The sequence below is a fragment of the Trichomonas vaginalis genome, chromosome III (genome assembly GCF_026262505.1).
Source record: "Trichomonas vaginalis G3 chromosome III, whole genome shotgun sequence".
In the NCBI taxonomy this organism is placed as follows: Eukaryota; Parabasalia; order Trichomonadida; family Trichomonadidae; genus Trichomonas; species Trichomonas vaginalis.
In genome coordinates, this window is record NC_067205.1 from 1,325,143 (window position 1) to 1,340,437 (window position 15,295).

General features: G+C 32.0%; 9 protein-coding genes across 9 annotated transcripts, besides 1 other annotated feature; 5 read left to right on the forward strand and 4 right to left on the reverse strand.

The window, feature by feature from the left end:
- Positions 1-363: part of a mobile genetic element that runs on past the window's edge.
- A 497-nt stretch (positions 364-860) lies between these two features.
- Positions 861-2,125, forward strand: TVAGG3_0619670 (autophagy protein 6/Beclin 1 domain-containing protein; the record flags this gene model as incomplete). Its single annotated transcript, XM_001307590.1, has 1 exon — positions 876-1,799. One exon carries the CDS (start codon positions 876-878, stop codon positions 1,797-1,799), a length of 924 nt encoding a protein of 307 aa, XP_001307591.1.
- Positions 2,126-2,211: 86 nt separating this feature from the next.
- Positions 2,212-3,160, forward strand: TVAGG3_0619680 (uncharacterized protein; the record flags this gene model as incomplete). The annotated part of the gene is made up of 1 exon (XM_001307589.1): positions 2,649-3,116. One exon carries the CDS (start codon positions 2,649-2,651, stop codon positions 3,114-3,116), a length of 468 nt encoding a protein of 155 aa, XP_001307590.1.
- A 125-nt stretch (positions 3,161-3,285) lies between these two features.
- Positions 3,286-4,933, forward strand: TVAGG3_0619690 (uncharacterized protein; the record flags this gene model as incomplete). Its single annotated transcript, XM_051240316.1, has 1 exon — positions 3,634-4,815. The coding sequence occupies one exon, from the start codon at positions 3,634-3,636 to the stop codon at positions 4,813-4,815; it is 1,182 nt and encodes a 393-aa protein (XP_051086903.1).
- A 676-nt stretch (positions 4,934-5,609) lies between these two features.
- Positions 5,610-8,024, reverse strand: TVAGG3_0619700 (protein kinase protein; the record flags this gene model as incomplete). The annotated part of the gene is made up of 1 exon (XM_001307588.1): positions 5,610-8,024. The coding sequence occupies one exon, from the start codon at positions 8,022-8,024 to the stop codon at positions 5,610-5,612; it is 2,415 nt and encodes an 804-aa protein (XP_001307589.1).
- A 1,362-nt stretch (positions 8,025-9,386) lies between these two features.
- Positions 9,387-10,277, reverse strand: TVAGG3_0619710 (methylated histone binding; the record flags this gene model as incomplete). The annotated part of the gene is made up of 1 exon (XM_001307587.1): positions 9,387-10,277. One exon carries the CDS (start codon positions 10,275-10,277, stop codon positions 9,387-9,389), a length of 891 nt encoding a protein of 296 aa, XP_001307588.1.
- Positions 10,278-10,313: 36 nt separating this feature from the next.
- On the forward strand, positions 10,314-11,126 carry TVAGG3_0619720 (uncharacterized protein; the record flags this gene model as incomplete). Its single annotated transcript, XM_001307586.1, has 1 exon — positions 10,314-11,126. One exon carries the CDS (start codon positions 10,314-10,316, stop codon positions 11,124-11,126), a length of 813 nt encoding a protein of 270 aa, XP_001307587.1.
- Positions 11,127-11,245: 119 nt separating this feature from the next.
- On the reverse strand, positions 11,246-11,916 carry TVAGG3_0619730 (uncharacterized protein; the record flags this gene model as incomplete). Its single annotated transcript, XM_001307585.2, has 1 exon — positions 11,465-11,914. One exon carries the CDS (start codon positions 11,912-11,914, stop codon positions 11,465-11,467), a length of 450 nt encoding a protein of 149 aa, XP_001307586.1.
- A 128-nt stretch (positions 11,917-12,044) lies between these two features.
- On the reverse strand, positions 12,045-12,935 carry TVAGG3_0619740 (uncharacterized protein; the record flags this gene model as incomplete). The annotated part of the gene is made up of 1 exon (XM_001307584.1): positions 12,045-12,935. One exon carries the CDS (start codon positions 12,933-12,935, stop codon positions 12,045-12,047), a length of 891 nt encoding a protein of 296 aa, XP_001307585.1.
- Positions 12,936-13,690: 755 nt separating this feature from the next.
- On the forward strand, positions 13,691-14,857 carry TVAGG3_0619750 (STKc CK1 domain-containing protein; the record flags this gene model as incomplete). Its single annotated transcript, XM_001307583.1, has 1 exon — positions 13,714-14,850. The coding sequence occupies one exon, from the start codon at positions 13,714-13,716 to the stop codon at positions 14,848-14,850; it is 1,137 nt and encodes a 378-aa protein (XP_001307584.1).
- Between the last annotated feature and the right edge of the window lie 438 nt (positions 14,858-15,295).

A 15,295-nucleotide genomic window follows, 5' to 3' on the forward strand; every position in this document is an offset into this window, starting at 1 on the left:
ATTTGAAATTTTGGGCTCAAATATTAGAGATTTTTTCAACCTTCAACGATATATGTTGTCTATATCAGACCTCCTTTCTTTTTGATACTTAACATTGTTCCTAAATCTTAGCCGTTAAGGCTGTTCTGAAAATATTTTTTTTTCGAAAAAATTCGAAAAAATTCTTAAAATTCAAAAATCCCTTAATTCCTGAGGATTTTGGAAAAAAGTTTTTACATGAACATGTGTATATTATATGAAGTATATTGATAAGGTAAAAATCAAATTTTATTGCATATTCATCGAGAAAATAAACTAACGAATCCCTCAAAATTGAGAGGGTAATCCTCCTCCTCTCAAATAAACGTACATACGGGTGCACCCTTAATAAAGTTATCGAAATTATTCCTATTGTGATCTTCTAAAGCCCAGTTTACATATTCACATTTTAGCTATAATTGAACTTTAATCAAACATTTCTTTAAGACATTTATCTATTCAAAATCATATTATATTTCGAAACAAATGCTTTTCATATCATTTCTTTCAATCTAAAAGCTCACTCAGGCATCTTTATCTCAATGTTGTATAATAATTTCATCAAATATTATAAATAATTATAGAAAAATATTTGATCAGATGTTAACTGAACATAAGCTAAGTATAGATGCTTTTCGAATGAAACAACAAAAAAGAGCACTCTTCATGTAGAATGACATCAAATTTGATTGTAATTTTGATATCATAAGATTTAATCAAACTTCTGTTATGATGTTCACTCAAGGTAACAGATATAACCTCACTTACACTTCTGAAAAACACAAAATCTGACTCCTAATTCGTAACAAAAGACTATCATCTTCATTCAATATTTTTTTGACAAAAATAAAAAAAAAATGAGTGAAACTTTATTCTTTGTATGCCCATCATGCCATTCATTATCTGCCATGGATACTACGTTGACAGATGATGGCATTGTGAACAAATTGGGATCAGTAATTAACCTCTCTGATCAAAGTCAATCGATGTTAATGAAAGAACTTTATGAACTTAACAAGCAATCAGGAAATGAAGAGCCAAGAAGACATTTGATATGTGTTAAGTGCATAGATAAATTCCTTGCTTACTTTAAAAATACAAATGAACTTTTCCAAAAATTTGATGTTCAAGGGAAATCATTAGATAACATCCATTTTCTTATACCAGATCAAGAACCTCAAGAAGAGCCTAAAAAACCAATCAGAAAAATAAGCGATTCCGAAAATCAAATTATTCCGCAGACTTCTCCTAAAAAACAAGCAAATCCATCGCAACCAGATCCATCAAGATGCTTCACAATACACACTGTTTTCAGTATTTCTTTTGATGGACAATACGGAACAATAAATTCCTGCAGAGTTGGTTCTCTGAAATCAATTCCCGTACCACTAGCAGAAATACAAACAGGATTACTATTGATCTGCAAGTATCTCAAGATATTACTTCAGAAATCAATGATTGATTCGAGTGATTTGATTATTGACTCAAAAATTATACTTATTGTGAATGGAAAACAGCATGAATTACTTTATCCTGAGAAAAAAGCAAATGTTCCTGAGTTTAATATTGCTCTTTCAAGAATGATGTTTTTATTTGAACAATTGTTTAGCGTTTTATCTAAAAGAGCTATATCTCCACCACATAGAATTGATTCCTCAAAAGAAACAATCAATTTGGTCAGTTACGCGCTAAATCTTAATGATCCGTTTAATTTCGTCCTTTCAATGAAGAGACTCTTAGTCAATTTGAAATCTGTGCAAATGCTCGAGACATTTATTTGATTTTTATTTATGTTTTTTAAATAATTTTTGTTATGAAATTATTTTTTTCTCTATTGAAGCGAAATTAGATGGTGTAGACATGACAAATGCAAGTGATTTGAATTTCAAGCAAATCCACATTCATTTGACTATTTTATTGAAAAATGAGAATAAAACATAGTATCATCATTAAATCACTATTAATGAACTTTTTAAACAATAGTTTTTGGAACACGAAATGTAAAGGGGAGACTTACGATTTGCGAATTGATTGTTCTATTGTTTTTCATATAATGATATAGCTATGTAGAGATGATACGCATTCTTTATTAATCAATTACTTCATCATCGACTAGTTACACACATAGTGATTGAGTGATGAAGAGTCAATCGATATATTTTATTGAGAAATTCATTACTATTCACACCCGTAAACACTGTAAACCTTTTCATTTTTGATCAAAAATGGGAACTCTGTTTTCCTTTATAGGAAGAAGGGAACGGAGAAGAAATGAAGCTTTTAGAAGGAATCTGTCCGATAGGTATACTATTTTAATATATTGTAGCCATTTTCTTCAAAATTTATCAGAATTTAATAAAAAAGTTTTAAATTTATTGGCCAATTATGGAATAATTGACGAAAAACAGATGAATAATCCTTCAATAATCAAGTTCAATTCTTCAAATAACACTTTAAATCTTTGTATTGGCAAAATCATAACTTTTCAAGTGCATTCACCAGAACCACCTAATATAGATACTTTATGTGAGTATTTGAATACAAATTATCAACAATCTTCAAACGAATTAGTGAAATTTCATGCAATTAAGGTAATAAACGCAGATTTTTCACCATCAAAATGTATCGAAATGAATTATTTCGGATATATTGAAGAGGAAACAGATACATACAGCATTTCCAAAAATATACTTTCATCATTAAATCCGTATTTTTTGCAGTCTCCTTATAAAGTTTCCATCAATATCACTGATGTTCGCAAAGTAGATGATAAAAAATACTTCATTATCAAGTTTTGCGGAAATAAACTTCGATCTTTAGATGCCATGACAATACTCTCAATAATACACGAGATATGCGAAGGAACAGTTAGTATCTCACAGATTATACAGCAATTAAACCAAAAAATTTCATCAAAAGATCACAAAAATTTGATTTTATCAAAATTTTTCTATTTTGGGTCCTCATATACACTTCTCACAAATGTTTGGAAGAATCGATACCAAACAACTGACAATGACATCGATTTTCACTCTTATACACCATTGATTAACCAATGGCTGGCAGAGACATTCGTTCCATTCTGTTTAGAGTACTAGACATTCATATATATCTATCTTATTATTTTATATTTGTTTGTAATAAAATTATACATATTATTCATGTTATTTTCAATTAAGCCCTGCATATTTTTCACATAAAAGACGCCAAAATTCACATGATCACTTTAATCAATACAAGTTCCATTTAAATTTTTTAATGAGAAGAATACAATTGACTTCAAATTTTTTACCAGGCACGAAAAAAGCGGCTAAATCTCTTAGTTTCGGATTGATTATCGAAGTGCCAAAAGAAAACATAATAAAAAAGACAGATGTTCCAATAATTCAATGCAATGCTTGTGGCAGTTATTATAAAACAGGAGAACAATGCCCAATTTGCAATGTATCTGTTGAAAAACCCATACAATCATGTTATCTTGAAGAATATTACTATCAGCCAGCGAATTTAGTAAAAAAAGACAGATTAATTGCATTCATATTCGATTTAAATATACCAAATGTTCTTTTACAACGAGTGTTTACTTCATTAATGGAAGAATCTTTCGTCAAAACCATGGGTAATGACAAATTTATTTTAATATTCAACGGTATGCATCCAATATACATATCAAAGAAGCAAGATTACATACACTTACAAATAGGAGTATATGATACTGATATTACCCCTCATTTATTCCCTTCTTCTCAAATTCCTGAGTTATTTGAACAAGTCATCGTTCTGATCTCTACATGTGGTTTTCAAACATCATCGGAGAAATCCACAGCTGCCATATTCGAATCCCTCAAAACCTTCAAACCAGACAGAGTAATTTATTTTTATGCGAGTACAGTACCATCCTTACCAAATTTACCATTTGCTGTACACTGTATCAATGTATCTTCACCAACATCGAAGAATACAACGCCTTATTCGATTTTTTACGAGAATCATTTTTCATTTTTAATGATTCAACAGACATCTAAGAATGTCAATGGATATTTATCACTTATTCTTGATAGAAATGTTCCTCTTCGTAGTACTACCACTATAATTGTTTCAAGTGGCTTGAATTTAGAGTGGGTTTCAGCTCCTTATGAAGAAATCTGCAAAAGGACACGATCTATCACATTATCTTCATCATACTTCCATTCGTTGAACTCTATTATGTGTGCTTTATCTGTTTCTAGTGCTTTTCGCAACAATAATTCGTTTTGTTTGCAAATTTCGACAGTTTTAGACGACAAAACTATTTATGTTGCGAATAACTACTTCAGGAAAGCATCGAATGATGATGAATTCAACTTGTCCTTTAATTTCTACGCATTTGGAATGCTCTATCTTCGACAAACAGCTGTTTCTTACTTCAGTTCGAAAGGAATTTTTGACAGAAGATATCAATGGAACTACAACAACATCCCATGCGATGATGAATCACAAGGATTCGTCAAGAAGCTGATAAAAAGATTCAACTGTGTGATTTCTAGTAATTCACCACTAAATAACGCACAAAAGGACTATTTGCTGTTCTCAATAAATAACTTGGGAATTCCTTTCATAAGTGATGTTATAAATAACTTGATTGCGCCTCCAAACGAGAACTACATTTTACTCCCTCCTTTCATATTCTACAAGAGCGATTCAGAGAGTGAGAAGCAACAGCAACTGGACTTGCTTCAGGGAGGTACAATCATAATATCTGAATACTTGAGTTCGACTGATTTCGAAAAACTTTTGAATATACTTTCTCTTCAATAAAGTAAAAATTGTTTGTTTTTTTATTTATAAATAGAGATTTTTTTTGGAGATGTACTTACGCATCAATGATATAGTCTGCTTAAGGCTATTTTCATCGATGAATCAATGGAACTTCAACCTATAAAACATTTGAAAGAAAACATTAGATTTATCTTATTTATTCATTCTAATAAAGATAGATTCTTGGATTTATATTTCGAAACTATGAACTTAACTCTACTTATCCATATTCTGGATTCAAAGATTTTTCCAATAAATATATAAATGAAATTGGAATAACATTATGATATCTGGTAAAAGAAGTAATAAAATAAATTGCGTGGAAAACGCTTTGTTTTTCACCAAGATTCACAATGATAAACCTTTATATGATTATATAGTAATGTTGATGTTTTTTTAAATGCTTGTCTCCTAAGAAATACACGACTTTAAATCAAAACACAAATCAAGCAAAAGAAACAAAATTCGATCTAATTAATCGAACAAACACGAGAAGAGGACGCTGAAATCAGAAGAAAACATGATTCTTTGAGAAGTATCTGATGCTCTATCATCACCTTCACTCTCTCATGAACCTGTAGAATATTTTTCAATGGTAGATTTGAGTAATGAAAACCATAGTTCCAATGATGATGAATCACATAAAAGGTCAATTTTTGAAAAAATTGCTTTATCATCAACTTCACTAGAGTCTGATTCTGATTAGTATAAAACAAAACCATTTCAAGCAATGATTCATTCTTATCAAAAAGCGATATATTTAAAAATAAATAAACAAATATATATTTTTTATTCTATTGCAAGTTGTTTATTGCTGCTTGCGCGTACGCACCAAGTTCTTGCGAAGACAGGAGAAGATTCAAAGTATCAATGACGTTGTATTCGTAGATTTCGTCTGCAGCGTCTTCGTAGCAAGAAACAGTTGCAATGAACGGTAAAACGAACTTTTCCCATCCGCCCATCTGCTTCAACAAAGCAGCAGAGAGCGGAATGATCTGCAGGTATTCCTCACTCCAGGAAGTCCTCGCGAGCCTTTCTGCAGTGAACAAACACGCCGCAATCGTGGAAGAGTCGCCGAGCTCGAGACAGATGCGGAAATAGCTGCCAAGTAACTCATATTCCGTGGCAGAATTTATAAACATCGCCGAGTTCAAACATGAAAAAATGTGGCTCAAATTCGAAATCAGTTTCGGATCTTTGAGAACAACAATCCGCTTAAGAAGTTCAAGCGAGGATTCGTTAGTACTTAATATTCTGACGTTCCGCTTGTTGTGGAGTACAACAACGTATAATCTGAACGTTCCGAACAAATTTGGGAGATTTAAAGATGCCCATTCGCCTATTTCATCGGCCAACTTGGAACTGATGACCTCGTTCTCTGCCATTTTGCATAAAATTAAGCTGCCAATTTCATATTTTTTTGCGGATTCGATAACTGCATTAAGCATAGGTAGGGGTGGAACTATATCATTAAGACGAGCAAGTATTGATAGTCCATATTCAGCAGTTTCTTTTTGTTGAAGAATTGGAATCAATAATTCCTGATTCAGCTGCGAATTTGGGTCTAAAATGTATATTATCATATCTGTTGCTATCTCAGGATGCTTGTTAAGCCGTATTGTCTCTAAAAGAATGGATTGTATGTAAAGATACCTGGAATACTTAAAATCTTCGTTCAATTGTATGAGAGTGAACAATAGATTTAAATATTCCTTCGAAGAATCCGTATTTAAGAACGTTTGGTAGGAAGATATCAAATAATCTGACATTTCAAGGAAAAATTGGTTCCTGTAATGGCCGCATAAGTATCTATGCATTATACATAAAACTTTCTGAGGGTATGTGGCCGATAAAGGTGCTAAATGGTCCAAATAAATTTTCGAAACAGCTTTTGGCGTTATAGAGAACACTTGGAGGTATATTTCGAGCATCTGTTCAGATAGTATTGTTTTGTCAAGCGGCAGAGTGTTAAACAGGCCGGATTCGATGAAAGCAGTCAATGCAATCAAAGAATCACTTATTAAGTCCTTAATTGTGGTCACAATTTCAAGGAGGACTTCATCATCAGGTTTCTCCAATATATTACCCTTCAGAGTGTTAAAAAACTGCAAAGCGTGGAAAGGTTGCATATCTTTCTTAACAGAAGCCAAAGCCTTAAGAAAATCGCTGGATTTAGCACTGCTAAGTGATGATAAATCAAAATCATCATCTGAATCCGTAACAGGATGGAAAGGTTGACTTGATTTCATTTCAGTCGGAATCGAGTTCCTTTTTGGGAGCTTGCGGATGAATTCTAATTCATCGTATGGTACATCGATATTATCAATGCACTCTCTCATGAACCTGTTGAGCTCGTTCATGTCTGTATCTGGATAATGAACTTGATTCTCCATAAACTCTTTGTAAACATGGCCAAACGATGGTCTGTCTTCTGTTTTTTGAGCCCAGCATTTAGTAATGAGTTTTGCAAGCGAATTTGGAGTTCTAGAAGGTAATTTTGGTCTTTCTTGCTTTTTGCAAACAAGAAAGGCAATTTGGACAGCAGGAACTCCTTTAAATGGATATGAACCTACCAAGAGCTCCCAAAGAACCATGGCATACGAGTAAACATCAACTTTATTTGTATACATCGAATTTTCGAATAACTCTGGCGCCATCCAATGCGGAGTTCCTATATTTACTGTTAGCAATGACTCTTCTGACATAACAAATCGAGATAATCCAAAATCACAAATTTTTGGATATAATTGACGATCTAAAAGTACGTTGAGTGATTTTAAATCACGATGTATTACACGCATGTTATGAAGCTTTTTCATTCCGATTGCAATTGCAAATGCAATTTTTGATTTTTGAGTTCCTGTAAGAACAGGCGCATCGCCAACGTGATGCAATGCATTGTACAATGAATTTCCTGATGTGTATATTGTGATAATAGAATAAGGATATGTAATTGTAAAACCTACAAAGCCCAAAATGAATCTATTTTGAGTTTGGGCAAGTATCTTGATCTCTCGTTCATATACGACGAATCTTTCTTCTGTCAATTTCCTCTGTTTCAGAATTTTGATGGCAACGTAAATTCCTGTAGATTTTTGCAGCCCAAAATAGACTTCACTGAATCCACCATGCCCAATGACCTTTCCAATCTCAAAATCATTCAGAGAAACCACTCGCTCCGGATATTCCTCGGCGAGTGATTTTAGCATTATTTTGAAAGAAAATTTGACACAAAATGTCATAATGCAAATTCTGGATAATTGGCATGAAAATAACATTAAAGAAACAACCATGACAATAAGGTTATTTACAAATTCTCTCAAAATTAATCAGTTTCCACTATGAATCGGAAAGCGATAGAGTTATTCCAGATAAATGGCGCCTAAACATTTATTCTTATAATACAGCCATTATTCCTCGTTTCGAGAGCAAATCAATTGTTTTTTTCACTCACCTTATTATAAAGAAAGCACATCTGGTAAATATCTATCGTGAATAGCTGCTATGCCTTTCATTTTTGCAAGAGACGAATTAATTTGCTTATAATATGCAACTTATGAAAAGATAATGAAATAGATTCAGAATTGGAAGAGAATTCTTCTGAAAATAAATCACAATATATTATGATATGAAATAGATACAATGACTATATACTAAGCTAGTTCATAGCTATTTTGGTTTTTAATGTCTGAGTTAAATATTTTCCAATAAAATATTGCAATACATATTGAAATTACTGAAGAACATACAGATAAAATTAAAGAAGAAACAATAGAGAAACCACTTCTGAAACAGGAGAGACTGCTGACTATTGCTACAATATGAAATAACTGATGATATATTCTCTAAAGATTTTCATCAATCAATCTAAAATGATAATGACGAAGTATACTTTTTTATGCGATCCTCTTATCTATTAAACACAAATTAAAATAAGTCTATGATTCATATGCTTCATCTCACTAAATTATAACTCGTCAATATTATTATAGCTGCATCTGGATTATGTTAATATTAAATAAATTATAAGTAAGCATCTTTTAACTTTCTGAAGACCTTCAGACGCACATGGCTCACCAAAAAGAATGAAAGGAGGCTATGAATTTTTTGTTTGTAAATAGCCAGATTTTACATTCCATTGTTATGTAATTGCATTAATTCCAAAGTTCCTAATATCCAATGAAGTTACTACTTTTATTTGATGATTTTAAGACAATAGGAAAAACAAGCAAAATTACTCATGTTATTCAAATGAATCTTTATGATATCAAAACAATAACAATAACAGCATCAAATTTGGAGACAATGCCATTAAAGTTGCTAAAATTATGTATCATGGAGACTCAAGCGAGGAATCAACAAACGAAATGAATGAACAATCATAAATATAGCTTCTACATATGATACCATTTTAACAACTAATAATGCTTTCTTTTATTATAAAATGAAAGATGAGAATCCAATTATAACAGATTATAAGGAAAAATGAAGAAGAAAACAACACACATAATGAAAAAGATATAGAATATATATAAATTCAAACAAACACTTTATTCTATAAACAAAAAAAGTTAACAAGAGTCATGTTCCTTTTCTTCTGATGATTTTGATTCAGATGATTTTATTTCTATTGGTTCTCCTAACAGCAGATGTGATTCATAAAACTCAAAAAGCTTTTGTAAGTACAGATGTTTCATTTCTGCGTTGCTGATAAGTCTGTTTTTGTTACTTGCAATAACTGCAAAAAACAGTTCTCCGTTTTTCATGCAAACACCTCTTACGCGCTGGATATTACGTTTCCTTCCTTGTCTTCCGATCCTATTTGGCGAATTTGGAATTTGTTCTGCTTGAATTTTCTTTTCATCCGAATTTTCTGAATTTTTGTTTTTTTCTGCTTTTTCTTTGTCCTTTTTTGAGGAATCTTTAGTTTTTGTTTCATTTGCGTCGTCATTATTATCTTCAGAAGAATCTTTTTTGGATTTAACTGTTTTTTCTGTTTCATTAGAGCTTTTATTATCTTGATTTGTTTCTGAAGATCTGCGCTTTCGTTTAGTCTTTTGCTCATCTTCTTCTCTAACTTTTTTCCAATATTCTTTAATTAAGTCACGAGAATTGAAACAAGCTTCTGGCTCCCATGTATTTTCACTATCTGGATAATTCTTCCATTTGACTAAGTAAAATATCTTGCCTTGCTGCTTTGTATGCGCAAGAATTTTTTCGACTTCATATTCTTCTTCTGATTCTTCCTCATCATTTGTTTTTTCTGCATCTTCTGTTGTATTTTCAGTGGCAACTGGTGCTGATTCAACTGGAGGCGGATTTTCTGTAATTTTTTCTGTATTTTCTTGGATTTTTTCAGGAGTTTCTTTAGGAGCTTCATCATTGCCTATAATTTTGTCTATTTCATCATTGCTGAATGGTCGGGCCTGTATAATATTGTTAATTTGTGCTTCATTTTCCATTTTTTGAATTTCAAAAAAGTGACAAAGATTTAGACAATGTTTTTCATTTTTTTCAGCTATGCACTTTCACATCCAGGACATGATCATCATCACCATCATCACCATGGAGATGAAGACTCTGATGATGAACTAGATTTTAACCCTCCAAACTTCACTTCAAGTGATGATCCTGATTCTCCTTACTATGTTCCAGGAAAATACAATCCAAAGCTTCACCACCCAGTAGATAAGGATGGAAACCTAATTTGCGCCAAAAATGCATATGAAAATGAATACGGCTGTCAGTGTAATGATTCATTTCCACTCGGAGATCCATACGACACTGTCCAAGGTTGTTATAACTGCAAAGATAAATGTTCTGAGTATGCCTTTTGCCAATATCCTGGCAATTGCAAGTGTTTTGATGATTATACGGGCGATGGTCTCAAATGCATCCAAATTCAGCCATCTATTAACTTTGTGTACAGAGAAAACAAGACATTTGCTAAGGTTAGAATGATTTACGCTTCTGATGATCAAATGACTGAAGCTTGGTGCAAATTTGAAGAAACTATTGTTAAGGCAATTGAAGTTGATCCAGATTACGTACTTTGCAAGATCCCTCGTGAAAAAGATCGAAGAATTTTAGTTTCGATTTCAAAAGATCGTAAAAGTTGGTCTAAGGAAGGAGTTTTAACAGAAAATGTCGAAGACACAACCGATTATTCAAAGAATAGACTTTGTTTAATTATTTTCATAATTTCCCTGATTATTTTGACTATTATCTTAATGCATGCCAAAGATCCAGTGCAAACAGTTAAACAGCCATTTGCCGTTCAAAAAGCAAGGCCTCGTCGTTATATTTTGTAATTTTTTGCTAATTTTTATTTCATATTCATCTATGAAAGATATGAGCATATTCCAATAGAGATAAAGAGTTTGTTTTACACAAAATTTCCATTTTTCAATAAATTTCAAATTTCCATATACTTTACAATAAAATCTGAATGTAAATCTTTTGTGGGGATCGAATACACTTAATTTAAACTCATTGCCATTATAAGAAAATAAATTATTAACATTTTCCAAATTTAATTGTAGATTCATCATGCATAAATAAGGCGGCGAGCATTAAAAAGTCAGGTTTAATTAAATCACAATAAGATATTAAACTTTTTTAGAGTTAGGACGCAACATTAATACAAAATTTAGCTATCACCAATTTTACGAGCTTGAACTAAGGTTTCAAGTCTCTGTGTAAATGCTAGAGCAACTTCTGGTGATTCCATTCCAAAAGTCATTGTACGATATGAGCTGTCGTGTGGGATTACTGACACACGGCATGTATCATTATCATCAGTAACAACCTGTTTAATATCTGAGAATGCAAACGAAACACCTCTTCCTTTTTCTGTATCAGAAATAATAATTTTTTCTCTTAAAGGATCTACACGAAGAATTTTGTGGTTTGGTGCACCAAACATTGATTCTTGGACGACTTTATAGAATTCCTGGTGAGTTGTTCTAACTGCGTGTGATCTTTCATAAGGCATATCATTGCTTTTAACGAAACCAAACTTCCTAAGCATACTTTCTGGTAAGAAGGCTTTATTGAATGGCGCAAATGGCGCTGTTTTCATTCTGGGTCCACGATACATTTAAAAATTATAAAAGAAATTGAAAAATGTAAACTTGAAATTGTCAAAAAAAGATGATGTAAAGTCGAAATTTGGCAAAAAAAATATTTATAAATAGTATTTAGTTTAGTATTGATAAACAAAATTTGCTTCAATAGTACTCATCATCTTTCTTTTCGTTTGAATGGTCTTCTGTATCTTCTTCTGGAATTTCAGGAACATCATGTGGAACTTCAGGCAAATCAATCATATGATCTAATTCTGCTGGTAAATCAGTAACAGTGTTGGCTTGTTGAAGAGATTCGGCATCTGGAGTAAATTGTGGTTGAGGAGCTTCTTCGAGTTGTTTTGTAACAGCTGTTTCGATCTTGTTGAGATCCTCTGGGTTAACGTCTTTGATACCCCTGATTTCGTTAAGAATTCCTTGTATTTTATTGATAATTTCGATTTCATTTTCGCTTTCTGTCTTTAATGTTGTACCGTAACGGATCCAGCCTTGGCGGAATCTTCTAACTTTGAAAAGGTTATATTTCTTTCTTGTTTCGATTAAAGTTGCAAGTTTAACTTTTGTATCCTCAAGAGCTGCAACCTTTGCTTCTTTGCATTTGGTAACATTGATCTCTGTCTTTTCTTGGAGTTTATCCCAATCAGGTCTTGCTTTGTTATACATTTCAAGATCTAAAGCTTCTCTGAGTTTGGCATTTGCATTTTGGAATTTCTTCTTCGCGTCTAAGTATTCATTGTGTGTGCGATAGAGGACTTCATATCTCTCGATAACATCATTAAAGTCTTCAGAATTTCTTGTTTCTGCAGCTGTAATTCTTTTATGGCAGTCGGCTATTTCTTTGAGACAGGCTGCAAATCTTTCCATTTGATCTGAAATTGCAGAGTTTTGTGAAACAATCATATTCTTCAAGGTTTCGCCCATTTTTGCCCATGTATCTGCATAGGAATCATGGTACTCAGCAGAGTTTGCTAAAAACTTCTGAATTGCGACCATGTCATGAAGGAGAATTCGCTTCTTTGATTGAAAAACTTTCATTTGAAATAAGATTTGCGTAATTCAATACATTTGAAATGCCACTAACCTAAATTTAACCAATTGATTCCTGAGATGAGCACACACAATATTTTCATATAATTTGCCACTTTTTATCGCTATTTATCCTTGGAGGGTCAAGAGATCGCTTTCAAAAGTACAATAAACTAGCTATTTTGTAGCATATATGCTATACAATCTTCGCGTGGCTCTGTTATGGATAAGTTTTAGCTGATAACATATATTGTAAGCTCATTTTTTCGAATTTCTAATAACAAACATTGATTTTTATAAAATTATTGATGCATTCATATATAACTCTTCATGTTAATATTATAGATTTGATTTGAATACTCATATCAAAGTACTGTAAATATAATATTCATAATATTAAGAAATAATGTATTTGGTATTCAAAGTCGTATAAAATAATCATAATTATGGTGCTTGGTCAAATCTGGTTATCTCATCTCTCAGTTTATTGTTGACATCCAAAATTTCTGCAGAAAAAGCAGGGATAATTGAGAATCTGCTCATAATAGTCAATTCCTAGTATACTGTGAGTAGTATGAAGAAAAAATAAAATTGAAAAAGCTCAGAACTTGTAAATGAAAAACGATTTGATTCAAAACAAATATGTTACTTTTGATGATGTGTTTACAATACTTCAAATAAATTTGAGAAAGTCTGCAACTTTTGACCCTGTTTTTAAAGTATTATCCGCTTGTAAAAATTAATAAAAAAATAATGTAAAGTTTACATTTTTTACACAACCCTCTCGATGCTTGGACGCCGTCTTGCTGGAAAATATGAAATACTGAGCAAGATTGGTGCAGGATCGTTTGGTGAGATATATACTGCTAAAAATTTGCAAAATGGTAAAACCTACGCGATAAAATCCGAACCAGCTACATCTACTGCTCCACAACTACTCAGAGAAACTCGTATATATAAATTGCTTAATGGTGAAGCTGGCTTTCCCAACTGCTATGGCTATTTCATTGACGATGATTTTAATTGTCTTGCAATGGATCTTTTAGGGAAATCCTTAGAAACATATCATACTATCGCACCTCAAGTTTTTGACGTTCCTACTGTTGCGACTTTAGCTTATCAAATGATTTCTCGCGTCCAATTTCTTCATTCAAAAGGTTTCATCCACCAAGACATTAAACCAGATAATTTCGTGCTTGGGCAAGGAAAGGATAACAATATTATATACTTAATAGACTTTGGTTTGTCAAAACGTTATATCGACGTTAAAACTAAAAGCCACATCCAATATAGAGAAGGGCGCTCATTAACAGGAACAGCAAGGTACGCTTCATTAAATACACATTTAGGCATAGAACAAAGTAGAAGAGATGATATAGAAAGTATAGCATACGTTCTTGTTTATCTTTTAAAGGGTAAACTCCCTTGGCAAGGCATCAAAGCTAAAACGAAAAAGGAAAAATATGAGCATATCGCTCAGAAAAAATTTGCAACAAATGCAGAGATGTTATGCGAAGGACTTCCCCAAGAATTCATAGCGTTTGTTAATGAGGCAAGAAAACTTGATTTTACGGAGCGTCCTAATTACGAAAAATACAGAGAGATGTTTAAAAATTTAATTCTTAAAGAAGATTATGCTTTCAGCATTTCTAGATTAACCACAATTTCAGTACCAGATGTCATCGATTCCGTTGCTAGCCAAGATATGATAGCAGAAAATAATAATACTTCGGCTTCAAATGATAAACAGCCAGATCTACTTACTGAACGATTAATGTACCCAGAAAGGACTTCTAGTACTCCTATGATTTACAAAAATCCTTCTCAGAAATTTGAACATCAAGCTATATTTGGTCATAACTCCTTCTTGCATAAGTTGCCTTCTGGAAGGAAGTCTCTTAGACCTACCGAAACTTTTTTATAAAATGTTTGTATTTTTGTTTTAATTTTTCCAACTGATTTTTTTCACTTTCAATATAGTGGTGAATTCACACCCGTAAAATAGCATCAATATGTTGATAAGCATAATAAGAGTAATTAGGTGAAAAAGATATAGACTTATACTCCTATACATTTGGTTTAGTATTGAATTTTCGACCTAATGATTATAGAATAAAATCAAAATACTCAATTTAGAAAATATCAACAAATAATTATTTTTATGTGGGATTATCAATACAGAAAAATCATACCTTTGTGAGTATGTTCTTTTCAGCTTTCATTCAACAAAGAATTCAAGAAATTTAAAAATAATTTTTACGTTCATATAAACAAAACAAGAAATAGAATATAATATAGCTAAAACCCTAGAAACTAGTTTCATGGTTAATATTAAAAAAAATAAAATTCCTTTTTTGAATTTTTTTTAA